Genomic DNA, 13,960 nt, shown 5'->3' with positions numbered 1-13,960 from the left:
ACACGTGCGCGAGCGAAACAGACACTACTATGAGAAATCTCCCATCAAAGGTGCAAAGGGCACTAGCACAAATAGAGTGACGTACCCATAGGGGACACTACTTAAAGAAGAAGCTTTATTCTCACATGTTCAGGCCCATTAATCAAGAACCAATGGCTTATAATTCAGTCATAGGCCTGAGAGGGATCAGTGACTAGAGCCTCACTCATTCACTGACTGAAGTACCATCTATCTGAGTAGGAGACATTGTATACATAAAATTATCTAATCCCATCAATAAGGAAAAGAGAGTAGGAGATGCCTTTCCTAGCATGCTTTGATGCAGCTAGTCCCAGACCTTGCACTCATCTGAAGTTTTGTATATGAAGTATTGGAAAGTTCCATTCCTTGGGGAATCTTTTTCTATTTATTAATGGAAAGAATAGAAAAAAAGTCTCCCACTATTTCAAAATACTTGGATTTCTGGACCTTAGAAAATGGAAAGGGTACTCTCCCTTTTTACCACTGGAACCTAGACCTTTCAGGCTTAGGTCTTTTTCTAGACCAAGGAAAGAAAGGTTCTTAAGAAGAACTTTATGGGGTGCTATCTAATCTTTCTTCTTATGCTAAGATTAAGAGGTTGGATAATTTTGCTTCTGTAGACAACTCTTGAGAAGCATATTCTCAAAGTAGGGATTTCTTCATAGCTTCATTTTTCATGGATGTGGAATAGCTAGTATAGTAATCTCTTCTATTCTGAATTGTTACAGCTTGTCAGTTGCTTGCAAGTATTCCAAGGCATACCAAAGCTATGTAATTCTCAAAAAGGCTACATGTGGATTTTCTGATATTAATAATTTACTGCAGTCTGACATTGAACTGTCCAAACCTAGTCAAAAGCATTAGTCTTCCAAGTATAAATGAATAAAACAAATTTGTAGTTTTTAGGCCGAACCACTTTTGAGATATGACAAGCCCCTTTCCCCTAAAAAAAAAAGTTAAGAAACCTTCTAAACCAGGTGTTCTCAAACTGGGGGTTGGGACCCCTTAGGGGTTGCGGGGTTATTACTTGGGGAGTCGTGAGCTGTCAGCCTCCACCCTAAACCCTGCTTTGCCTCCAGCATTTATAAAGGTATTAAATATATAAAAAAGTGCTTTTAATTTATAAGGGGGGGTCACACTCAGAGGCTTGCTATATGCCAGTACAAAAGTTTGAGAACCACTGTTCTAAATACAAATTGCACCTAATTTTTTAAATTCTCATGTCTCTCATACAACTTGTGTGTATTATTTCAAACTTTCCAGAAAAAGAAATATTACCTATAATATAGAAACAAGCATCTCTTCTGAGTCTATAGAAAGACCATAAACTATGTATTTTCTGTGCTGGTGTATTTTTATGTTCTTACCAAGCGCATTGCAAGACCCCTTCTACTCTTGCTTCATCAAAAAGATTTGAAATCCTAGTCACCCACTTTCCTGGGTCCTTTCCATTTCTGTGCTGTACTACACTACTGCTCAGCTGTCTTTGTGTTCTTACAGAAGGCTGAAAATCACTTAACTTCCCAGTCCCTAAAGCTTTCTTTACAGGCACTCCCAAGACTAGGATTTCAGATGCTTTCACTCTGCTGCAAACATGAACAGATTAGAATGCAGTAACTGAGGAGTTAGTACTGATTTCTTACCTGTTTCACGTCCTTCATTCACGCCCATCTTTCTTTCAAAATACTTATATGGGCCCTCAACACTGCAATACTCGCCTCCACCTTTCTCAATTACCTGTCTCTGCACTACAATCACCTCTCCCCATGACACAATGGCTTTGGGCATGCAAGAGTTAAGAGAGTTGGGTCACTGCCCATTAATGTAGAATTTTCTTGTGACTCATTTCAAAGGGTACTTTTATTTTCTTTATACACCCGTGGCCCCAGTTGACAAGTTTCATCTGGAACTCTCAGGAACCAGTCAGGTTTTCACATCATTTAGCCAAACCAACTGCAGGTTTTCCCACTTTCCCCATTTGAAAACTTTCCCATAACACCCTTCAAATCAAATGCTGCAAAGAGAATAGGATGGTTCCACCGAAAAAGCTACTAGGTCCCAAAAGTTGCTTGCCAATTTCAATATCATGTTACATTATTCAACTGTTTAAAAAAAGTTCTTGATCTAATAAACCTCACATTTCTATACAGTATTTGCAAGACTTTTATAAACAGAACTGCCAGTAGGGTTTTTAAATTTTGTTTTAAAATAGTAATAATTAAAAAGTTGCTTCAGGTTTAAGAATTTGTATGCCAACACCTAGTCCAGACTAAATTATTAGCACCAAGTAACAAATCACTGACAACAAAGGTTGATAACAGAAGCACTGGCAGAATCTTAAACAAAGTGACTAAGAGGGTGGCATTACAAAAATAAAAAAAACCTAATTAGCTAACTACTTTGTCATAAAAAATGACAAAATAAAATCTGCTGGACAACAGCCTTTCTATATCTCATTAAACTACTATATTTTTGATTTCTCCTTATTTTTAACTAAAACTGAATTAAGTCCTCTAGGTATTTGGAGTCAATTACAGTCTTCGTGCCTGCCAAATTTGATTACAATAGTTTTTCACTCCCATAGTATCTTATCTGGAGAAAATGAAAATGCAAACAGATGCAGAATAAGTGACTTGGCTTCACTTTATCCTTCTTAGTCAAAAGAAATGATAGCAAAAATTACAAGTGCAGTATCTTGAGTTCAATTAATGTAATTCCAGTTGTAGAACGATGGCCAGTATCATGAATAAATCCCCAGTTAAGCCTTACATTGTGCATAAACAACACAAACTCGTTGAGCGAGATCAGAAACTACCTGGCAAATGTCTGAATTTTCAAATTACTTTAGAAATTTAATGTTAAAATTCTCCTTGAATGGAAATACAAAAATAGGTTCAATAATCTTGATAAAGCTACTAGCAAGCACTGGAAAAAAATAGACATTTTATACTCACTTTGCACAATTGTGAATCAGAAAGGAATGCAGCAGTAAATTGTGTAGAAACAAAAATTACTTTAGATACAGACCTATTTTGCATTATTTAAATATCCTCCCTTAAGCAGAAATTGCTAAATATTTGGAATATTTTTGCATTTTATACTGTGAAATCACAAATTAAAAAATATAGTTCTAAAGCTAGTCACAGGATGTGGGTTTTTCCTGCTGTTGCTTTATCATCAGAAAATTACTTTCAGATTTTCTGGGACTGGACCAATTCTTGAGCATGAATGAACTGAATGAAGTCTAAAAACTGACCATTGATAAAGTTTATGTAACATAAAACATACCTGCATATGTTAATCTTTTTTTGGGGAGCAGCAGGGGAAAGGGTGCCAATGTTGGCGTGTACAAGAAGAAAAATTCAGACAAAAATGGATGTCTGCCAAATACTGAAACATATTGTCCAGAAAAATAACCGATTGTAAAGAACATCCTCTCTTCTTATATAACCCAGCAGATGTTGTTGAACTGATTAAAAAAAACAAAAAACAAAAAAAAAAAACAAGCTTATGAGTCATGGGGTGCAACCACAGTTGAAAAAATGTTTATTGGCTCTTTAATTAAAGCACATTGTGAGACATGGAACAAACATTATTATTAAACTAAGATATCTATAGAAATATAAGAATGATTTTTTAAAAGTTTGTGCACATTTAATGCAATCCTTCTGTGCAGAAACTGAAATCAGCATTCATCAAAGAAATATACTTTACTGAACAGTTCAGTCAGTGGTGTACATCCACTGGCAGTATCGTGGAATCAGATTATTAAAGAAAGTAATTGGAAATGAATTCTTCATATGAAATTGTTTTATGCAGACAGAAAGAACAATGCATTGGTTAGGTGTGGAGTGGCAAGTGAGATGTCTGGATATGTTCATTGGAATAAAATTAAAGTATGAAACTAGGAGGGACAATATCTTTTAGCCCACAGTGATTACATGTTCTATTGAAATTTACCTAGTGATTTATAACCCTTTTAAATGCAGCAATTGTGCAGGATTTCCATAATGGGAAGATATAAAATATAGTTAATATAAACACACAAACTCTGACCAGCAAGTACAGTCTGTGATTTTCCTAGCTCTGAAAAACAGTGCTTAGACAGAATAGTCTTGTTAAAGTAAAAAGCACACTTCTTTTCTGTTAACTTTGTTTGCATTCTTTTCAAATTCATTGTTAGAACAATAACTGAGCAAGAAATAAGAGCAAAAAAAGTGAACTGCACTTGTTCATTACATACTCCGCAAGTTTTCCAGAATATATTCTCCACCAAACCGAAGTACATCTCTCAAATTCTAATGAATCAATCTCTTCTGTTAAGGTGACAATTCCTACGTTACTAAATTTGATCTTGCAATTAATGACTTTTTATAGAAAAACAATTTCCAACAATCTGGATTATTTCCATCTTAAATACTTGCCCTTAGTATTTATCAAATCGTGTTTTAGTGTGTTTTTAATTAAGATAACACATTTTACATAATATGGTAACTCTAGAACTGAGCCTAACCATGCTTAGCTATCAAATATCCCAATACTAGTAAATGTATAGAATAAAATAAGATGCAACTCCCTTTACCACTTTCCCCCTTGGAATAGCTGGGTATAGTTTCTTTTCTTTTGCAAACTGAACAAGGATATTAAATGCAGGAAAACCTTTTTCAACAAGAATCCATATGAACATAAACAAATTGTTGAGGCAGGGAGGGGGAAGTGCTAAAGCATTTTCCTTCCACCCCCCAGTAATTCCTATGATTATACTATTTCATATTATTAACATACTGGATTTTATCCAGATACCCTATGTACATAAGAAAAGTTTATGCCACAGGTTATGTTCAGATTACTAGTCCAAATACAAATTTTTAAAGGGCTGTTAACGGGTGTGCAAAAATACTGAAGCAGGAAAAAAATCATAAACAACTGTGTAATGTAATAAGTGTTCTTACTGTTTCTTTATTAGTTTAAAGAAAACCAGAGCCTAATAACAATATACCTCATACAGTTCAGAACAAAGCTGTTGTTGTTACAGTTATTTACTTGGCATTTGCTTCCTTCAGGAAGTTATTGAGAACAGTTGTATGCAGCACATAATTACATTTTTCAAAGTAACACAACTGGTAAATTAACAAACTTATTTCAAAAATGCTGTTTAAGGAAAACAGAAAGTCTCTAGAGTCTTCAATATTTATGATGCTGACTTGTTTTTTATGATATTGATTTTTTGTTATAAATGTTTACTGTTTTTATAGTAGAACTCTTCTAAACAGTCATTTCTGCATTCCTATATAGGACAATTTACTATAGAAATGTCTTAACTTTGTTAAAAATATTATGAAAACCAAAGTTTAATTGGAATAACTGCCATGCAAACATTAAACTTTTGTACTTTATTATTTTTAATTATGGAAATATGCCCTTGAAAACATTTTGTCCATTCTGTGACTTATGTCCCATACAAATAAAAAGACACAGTTTAGAAACTGAAGCCTCACCACCATTGTTTTCTTTCAATTAAAATTCAGTATATTAAACACATTTGAATACATCCATACATATATGACACACCATTATCATCTCATCTTGAAAGTTCAAATCAAGAGTGTGCTGAAAAAGTTTATTTCAGAACATCATTAAGATTCATTGTATACTGTAGTTCAAAATATTCTAATGGAGCAGATAATAGTGGTCAGAAATACACAAACACACACATTCATTTGAAACCTAACAGTGTATGTATTAACACTGAGCATTAGTGTTGGATTTGATTTGAACTAAAGTGATGCTGAATTTTCTGGTTAATACATTTTGGCAATATTACAAAATCAAATTTAAAACACAATGTATAGTTATGGCTGAGCAACTGTATATGACATTCCAAGGTACACAAACTGTAAAAATAACAAGTGACTTAGAGTGATTGACTAAATGTAGAAAAGATGTATTCACAAGTCTGTAGGTAGATAAGTTATTAGTCACAAGACACAGTATGTTGTAATTTTAGTATTTAAAACCTGCAATACATTAAAAGCCCAATACTTCATATTTAGAGAGGAGCACTCAATTCTGAATACCAAAGTCACTATCCTTAGAGGAAACCACTTTTTATACTGAAATGAAAGAAACATAAGTCTACTAAATTAGTTTTCAGGGAGATGTTTCAAGGATTGTAGTCAAATTTCCAGTTCACTGAATGTACAGATCTTCAGGCTTGGACCCTACTACTTCAGACTTTGTATTTTCCTTTGCCGTTGTCATTGATAACACATATGTGCTGAAACAACACAACACAGATTGCAATAGTATAATTAATTACATTATTGAATTGTCTTTAATTAGAAATATATTTGATTTTTGACCAGATTTTTTTGTCTAGTGATTAGTACTCTGCACTTTAGAGACCTAGATTTGAGTCATGATCCCAATCTCTCAGGCTGTATTTACACTAAGAATTTTTGAACTGTAATTCCCAACTGGTGAACCTCCATCACTGGCAGTACCAGTTTAAGTGCTAGACAAGTCTCAGGCCTCTTTTATCACTGATTCACTGAGAACAGGGATAGAAGACACAGTACTAGAACACCTAAGCTATCTGAGCCATACCTATATTACAGCTTCCACTGGTTGAGCTGCACTTATTGGGAATTACAGATCTGAAAAATCCTAGTATAGACAAGACCTCACTCTTCAAACTCATAGAAGATGGTAGTGTGGCAGAAGTGACTCATTCAGCTCTTGGGAGGTGGGGGGGGGGGAAAGAGATTTCAAGAGAAGGGGTAGGAAGGAATTGCTCACAATGCTTAACAATGACTCCTCTAGGAATAGTGTCTGAGGTTCTGAAGGGAGTTCTATTTGGTCCTCTTCTGCTGGAAGGACCATGGCCATGACATAAAGCCTCAAGGGAGAGAAAAATGACAGACTCTTCAAGGCTCCAACAAACTGAAAAAAAAAATCTTGTTTATAGCTGAAAACACTTACGTTTAGATCTCTGAAGTGCTCGTTGTAGTCTAAGGCATAACCTACCACAAACAAATTTGGAATTTCAAATCCATAATCTGTATGGGGAAAAATAAATAGTATCAACGTAAAAATAAGTAAATATCCATTAAACAAACAATTAAGCTATTTAATGTGCTAGTTCTCTGAACAAGAAAATATATACATACAGAGCCAAATTCTGGCTGTGTTATCTTTTGGCCCTTAGACAGGTACAAATCATTATCACTAATGTGAGATTTAACTCTGGTCAGTTGTGGCCCCATGCCACAGATTACTTGGGTCTGGAGCATGAATGATCTGTGCCGACAGGCGGGAGGAAGTGATACACAGGGGCAGTTGTCAAATCAGTGGCATAATACACTGCAATTTCGTACCCCTAGTATCTTGCCCTAAGTCGGATATCCCTCTGTGGTTCCAGTTGTGGAAGGAGCCAGAATCAAGGCAGAAAAGTTCAGTCCAAGTTGGGTTGCAGCTTCTTAAGCATGCATGTATGTGTAAAGCCAATCTATACTTCATTACAGAGGAAACAAAGAAAGATTCTTTTTAGTGACTAATCCATAGGTAATAATTTATAGCCCTATATATGAGTCTATGCATTCTCTTTTGGGAACAAATATTATATTACAATAGCACCAAAAATGTGCCAGGTGCTGTACAATCTAAGACCCCAGTCCTGCAACGAGTAAAGCGCATGCCTACATTTAAATATGTGAACAGACACATTAAGTGAACGAGACTATTCACATGCTTAAAGCTAAGCGCAAGTGTAATTCTTTGTAAGTGTGGCATTTAGTACAGGATCAGCCCCACACAGGAAGATATAGACCCTTCTCCAAATTGCTCACAATCTAAAAAATAAATCCAGAATCTTCAAGACACACAAATAGGTGGGCATACAAACGTTACATATACACAAACTAGAGGGTCTGCATCTGTTAATGTCTATGGATAAACTACCTCTGGAAGAGCAAATATAGCTAACTGGAAGAGCTGATACAAGCAGTAGGGATGATGTAAGGAGACAGTGACCCCAAATGTTTTGTACTCTTTGGGTTTGTACTAATCATATCTGCTTCTTGTTACTTTTTACTTGAAATCTGTCATATGTACATACCTTTTTAAACAATATGTTAAAATACATGTTTAAGTTTTTCCTTAGGGAAGTGTCTTACTGAAGATTATATTTTACTTACATATTTAACCATAGTGAGTCCCATGACACTTAATATCATGTCCCAAATTCCATACATCAAAAGAGTCAAGAAACCAAAATGATGTATAGAAAGTGCCTCTGGGTGGAATGACTTGGTCATAGGCCAGGATACTATGCTAGAAACACAGGTCACAGCAGACATGCATTCTCCCTAGTGCAGAGTCCATGCCAGACCTCCAAGCACCTTTCACCCCACAATAGCCTCCCTCTCTCCCAAATTTCAAACAAATACCCTCCCCTGGACAGCGTTACCCTCCCTCAAGACACTCACCTACCCTCTTTCCAAGATCTCCTCATTTCACCATCTACACAGTGCAGGCAGACGCCCTTTCTTTTCCTCTTCCTGAATAAACAGACACCCACTCCTCTCCTCAGGAGCAAGTGCTAGTGGGTCTTCTCCATGTAGATCCAGCTCTCTCAAATTTTAGCTCAACATGTCTATCATTGTGTCATTTACTCTAACGAGCCTATCATGGCAGTAGCTTGGTTCCTCCTCTATCATCTTTCCCCTGATTGACCTTATTACTCATAGTGTGATATAAGCATCTCAAAGAAGTTCATGCTGACTGACAGCAGAGCAGCAAAGGGCAGACAAATTATCAGAAAAAGAAGCCCAATCTACCCTGTGCTTTTTTGGTAGGTTACTTATAATTATCACTGTCTATCAAATAAACAAACTAACCTTTAAATAAGGATATTTGTTTTAACAAAACAAAATTGTTTTCTTATTGTCATCAAACTCAATAGCTTGCAAATAACAATGGTACAAAGACATAACTTTCAGCTTAGAAGGAAACTGGTGGCTCTTTTAAGGGCATAATGAGGGGTGGGAAGAAAACGACTTGCTAATCCACACACTGTTACCAAAGATAGACGGGAAAGCACTTGCTTGGCATAGGTAAATTAATGATTTTCTTGTAAAAATTTCAGCAGGGAACACCAGACTGAAAAAAACTGTTTAGGGTGTTAGTAGCCAGGGTATATTAATGAGGTCAGACTTTCCAAACTGCAGCACTCTGTATCATGACTATACAGTCCCTAGTCTCACTGGCCATGAGATTACTTACTGCAGAAGCTGAAACCCTGCACAGTGTTGGTATAATAGTATCCAATTCTACTGTTAGAATTATGTTAGCTTATTGGATCATGATGTAAAGAAAATTCTCACAAGCACTTACAGTCAGGTCTGTACCCATCAGGTTGGGATGTTCTTTTCACCAACAAACTATCAAAAACAAAAAAAAGATTTTTTTATATAAGAAGTTGGATTTGTCCGGAGAACTTATATTTAAAAATATATTCATTTTCTCCAAATATCTCAGAACTGTAAGGATTCCCACTCCATTTCTGCCTCGCCTCTCTAGAATATCAATGTCCTCCTAGCAGAGAAGAGATGGGCATGCTTCCCCTATAAAGTCCATCACTGCCACTCTTGAAATGGCTAATGGGGTCACTGCAGAACAGTACAAAAGCATTTCTTCTCCTCTTCTCCACCCACACCTTAGTGACTCAGACAGCTGTCTCTGTAGTATTCCCAGAAAGATAGTGTAGTGCAACAAGACTAAATCAGACTTGATCCTCCACAGGAAATCATGTTGTGCCACCATTAGAGTAACCATTTATTTTCTTTTAATAGTTAAACATGACATTTGTGAATATTTTACTCACCTTGCTACCTTAATCATCTTTGGCTTGTATTTTTCTATGTTATTAAGCAGAGCCTTCATAGTCCTTCCAGTTCCAATAATATCCTTTGCAAAACATGAAAAATATACTAAGGAAAAAATAATCATGGAACAGGAAACTTGAGTAAAATTAGAATGGTTTCATATTTTTATTTCTGGGGAAATGATGGTTTTGTTTTCTTCCCCGAATGTACCGAGAGTAATATCCGGAAAAGGTCGGGGAAGCGGTTCAATTCTTTGAACCAGGCACTTTCCCCACTGGGATACAATTTAAGAGAAATACAAACAGGTTGGAGGATTGCCTGCTTTCTACTGTAAAGGGCTAAATTCTGCCCTTGGATGCACTAGTGGGAATTCTGTTGACTTCAGTGGGCACTGCACATACATAACCATCAAATTTCTTATATCAAGCCCATGATCATAGTATCTCAGCACTTGTGCATCCAAGGATAGAATTTAGCCCTAAGAAGCATTTTGTCATGTAATCATAGAAATGTAGGGTTGGAAGGGACCTCAAGAGGTCATCTAGCCCAGCTCCTTGCTCTAAGGCAGGACCAAAAATACCTACACCTAGATCTTGTCTGAAGGTGTTGGTATAATCTGTTCTTAAAAACGTCCAAAGATGGAGATTCCACAACCTCCCTTGGAAGCCTATTCCAGAGTTTTAACTACCTTTATAGTTAGAAAGTTTTTCCTAATATCTAACCTAAAACTCCCATGCTAGAGATGAAGACCTTTATGTCTTGCCCTATCTTCAGTGGATATGGATAACAATGAATCACCATCCTCTTTATAACAACCCTTAATATATTTGAAGACTATTATCAGGTTCCCTGTTAGTCTTTTTTTCGTAAGACTAAACATGCCTATTTTTTTTTTTTACCCTTCCTCATAGCTCAGCTTTTCTAAACCTTTTATCATTTTTTTTCTCTCTTCTGGATTCTCTCCAATTTGTTCACATCTTTTTTAAACTGTGGTGCCCAGAATTGGACATAGTACTCCAGCTGAGGCATCACCAGTGCCAAGTACAGTGGGACAGTTACCTTCCCTGTTTTACATATGACACTCCTGATAAGACATCCTAAAATAAGAACCTTTTTTCACAACTGCATCACATTGTTGGTTCACAGGCAATTTGTGATCAACTATAACATCCAGATCCTTTTCTGCATTGCTACCAGATAGCCAGTTATTCCCCATTTCATATCTATTTATTTTAATTTTCATTCCTAAATTAAATACTTTGTACTTTATTGAATTTCATCATGTTGATTTCAGATCAATTCTCCAATTTGTCAAAGTTGTTTTGAATTCTAATTCCATCCCCCAAAGTGCTTGCAACTCCTCCCAGTTTGGTGTCATACACAAATTTTATATGCATACTCTCCACTCCATTATCCAAGTCATTAACATTAATATTCAATGCTATCAGACCAAGGGCAGACTCCTGTCGGATCCCACTTAATATGTCCTCCCAGTTTGACAGCAAACCAGTGATAACTGCTCTCTGAGTATGGTTTTTCAACCAGTTATCTACTCTCCTTATAATAAATTCATCTAGACCATATTTTGCTAGTTTGCTTATGAGACTGCCATGTGGGACTGAGGTGAAAGCCATTCCAAAATCATAATATATCATATCTACAGCTTCCCCCCAACCAGCATGCCAGTAAACCAGTCATGACATACAGTGCAATGCACATAAATATTCATGGCAGTGTGTTCTGCCATCTGAATGGACACATATACTATTGTATCAGAGTTTCCCTAATCCATGAGTATATGGCTATGTAACTGAATATTGCTTGACGAGCAGATGATACTAAACTCTGTGGGTGTGCAATTTCAGATGGCAAAATCTTATCACTACTCCTCAGCTACCACATTTTAATATAATTTGCTGCAGATATAATTTTTTATCCTTTAGGAGATTGTGGGGCTAAACCAACCTGATTACAGAATGGGCCTCACCTAAGAGGAATCAGGTAATTCCTGTGTAAAAAGGAGCCATAGGCTAAGTCTACACAGGGGGGGTCAATTTAAGATACACAAATTCAGCTACGCAAATAGCGTAGCTGAATTCGACATATCCTATTTGACTTACCCCGCTGTGAGGATGGTGGCAAATCGACCGCCGCAGCTCCCCCGTTGACGGCGCTTACTCCTCCTGATGAGGTGGGAATATGCGCGTCGATTCGGGAATCGATTTATCCGTCTAGATGAGATGCGATAACTCGATCCCCGAGCGATTGATTTCTACCTGCCGATCCGGGCAGGTAGTGTAGACTAGCCCATAGTTAAGTAGTGATAATGCCCAGATGGGGACAGAGCTGGAGGGAGGTTCCTATAAAGGCAGGAAGCTCAGAGCAGGAAGTGGCAATAAAAAGAGGAAGCTCAGGAAACTGCCACTGTAACTGTAGAGATAGCAGGGAACAAGAAGGGTCTGCAGGGGAAAGTGCTCCAGGCAGGAAGGCCTGGGAGAGACCCTGTCAAAACAGGGAAAAGAATTAGGAATAGTTAAGCATTTCTCATTTCTGGACTTTTAGTTTTGGACAACTGAGACCCTGGATGGGGAGGACCAAAGACTGTGACCTGGCTGAAGGGCAGACTGGATGGGCTACTAAGAGAAAAACCACCACAGCACTGGAGTGACTGTTGGCAGGGGGTGTTAGCACAGTGAGATAGCCGCAATGCCATGTCTGGCCATGTGTGGTTCCCTAGTGTTGGGTGGACTGTTAAATCACTGTTGAAGAAACAAGTGCTACACAATACCAAGGGTCCTGCTTTATTATTCAAACAACCAATGGATCTCTTTACTTTTTAATTTTTCCTTCCACACTGACAAATTCAAAATCCTGCCCACTATTAACTTCCCCATGTCACCTTCCATGCTGCTTACCCTCACAACTCTTCCCCTCATGGGCAGATTTAGCTGGTATGTCAATCACATACTGATGTGTTCACAGATATGGCCTATGTGGCTTTTCTCCCTTTAACGTGTATGTTACATTTAAAGATAACTACAGATACAGACCGAGCTTTTGCAGTTCCTTCCAGTGATATCTACTTTCCACCACCTCTCCCTCTCAATATCATTGCTTCAGGCTAGCCACTTTCCTTTGAAGTGCTGGCATGATGGAACACTCCAGAATACACAGTGCTGATAATCAGGCATGGGCACTTCAAAGAAAGACAATCTGAACCAGTCTGTGAATAAGACATACACAGCACTGAAGCTGTGAGGGATATCCAGGACCATAGCATTTTACCAGTTCCATCCCAAAGCCACGTAATCAGGGATCTTAGGACAGCCTCTACTCTCCCCCAAACTACTGAACAACTAGCAGAAGAAAGCAGCAATTTGTGACGCCATCAATAAAAAAAAAGAGCAAGTGATGCAGCCAGGAAGATTGCTGGGCACACGAGACTGGATCCTGCACTAACCAATGAGAGCAGCACAAATATGGTGTCATTGGTAAGCCTATCAAAGGTGATGGAAGGGTCAGCACCCAAATAAAATGCTTCCTTTCTTTATTGCCCTCCCATCTCATGAAGGGTGAACATTATCACTGACAGTATTTTAGAAGCGGACCACAGAATTATGACTTTATTATCTACGTATAATATTATATGGACTAGCCACCTTACCTCCACAATTAACGCACTCTGAAACAAAACAAAAGAAACTTGGTTATACAGGAAGTAATACAAACTGCATCATAATACATGCTAACTAAAATAAATAAGCATTTTTAAAAAAATAAACGTTAAAGCTAAATTAGGGCCCTTGTGCAGCTGTGCAGCAGGTGGGGCACAAACAGCCTCCCTGTTATTTTATGGCCTGAATAAGAGACAGTCCCAATTGCAGGCACAGCATTCACAGGCTATTGCCCTCCCCAACTGTGTGACAGGCAGCAGCACATGTCCTCTATGTATGAAGGGGTAGAGCAGCAGGTAGTGCAATCAGATGGGAGAGATTCAACTGGGAGTATTGTGCTCAAAAGCTGTAGTAGGCTGTTCAGAATATATTCAAAGATAA

At 37.4% G+C, this 13,960-nt stretch overlaps 1 protein-coding gene across 3 annotated transcripts in view; it reads right to left on the bottom strand.

Annotated features, from left to right (window-relative positions):
- Positions 1-4,952: 4,952 nt before the first annotated feature.
- The window catches only part of PRTFDC1 (phosphoribosyl transferase domain containing 1), a 58,090-nt gene continuing 49,082 nt past the window's right edge, over positions 4,953-13,960 (bottom strand). Inside the window, exons 5-10 of one of the 3 annotated variants that reach the window (XM_034760235.1) lie at positions 13,570-13,587; positions 9,905-9,987; positions 9,415-9,461; positions 7,048-7,079; positions 6,820-6,963; positions 4,953-6,298 (exon numbers count right to left, since the gene is read on the bottom strand). In XM_034760235.1, coding sequence (XP_034616126.1) covers positions 6,251-6,298; positions 6,820-6,963; positions 7,048-7,079; positions 9,415-9,461; positions 9,905-9,987; positions 13,570-13,587 — 372 coding nt within the window. In that variant the 3' untranslated portion in view covers positions 4,953-6,250. Of the gene's footprint in view, positions 6,299-6,819; positions 6,964-7,002; positions 7,080-7,176; positions 7,534-9,414; positions 9,462-9,904; positions 9,988-13,569; positions 13,588-13,960 lie in introns of those variants that run through there. The other 2 variants (XM_034760236.1, XM_034760237.1) reach the window with 2 other exon arrangements.

Source organism: Trachemys scripta, chromosome 2 (genome assembly GCF_013100865.1).
Source record: "Trachemys scripta elegans isolate TJP31775 chromosome 2, CAS_Tse_1.0, whole genome shotgun sequence".
In the NCBI taxonomy this organism is placed as follows: Eukaryota; Metazoa; Chordata; order Testudines; family Emydidae; genus Trachemys; species Trachemys scripta.
The sequence above is the reverse complement of the archived record's forward strand: the minus strand, read 5'-3'. Positions and strand labels throughout refer to the sequence as shown.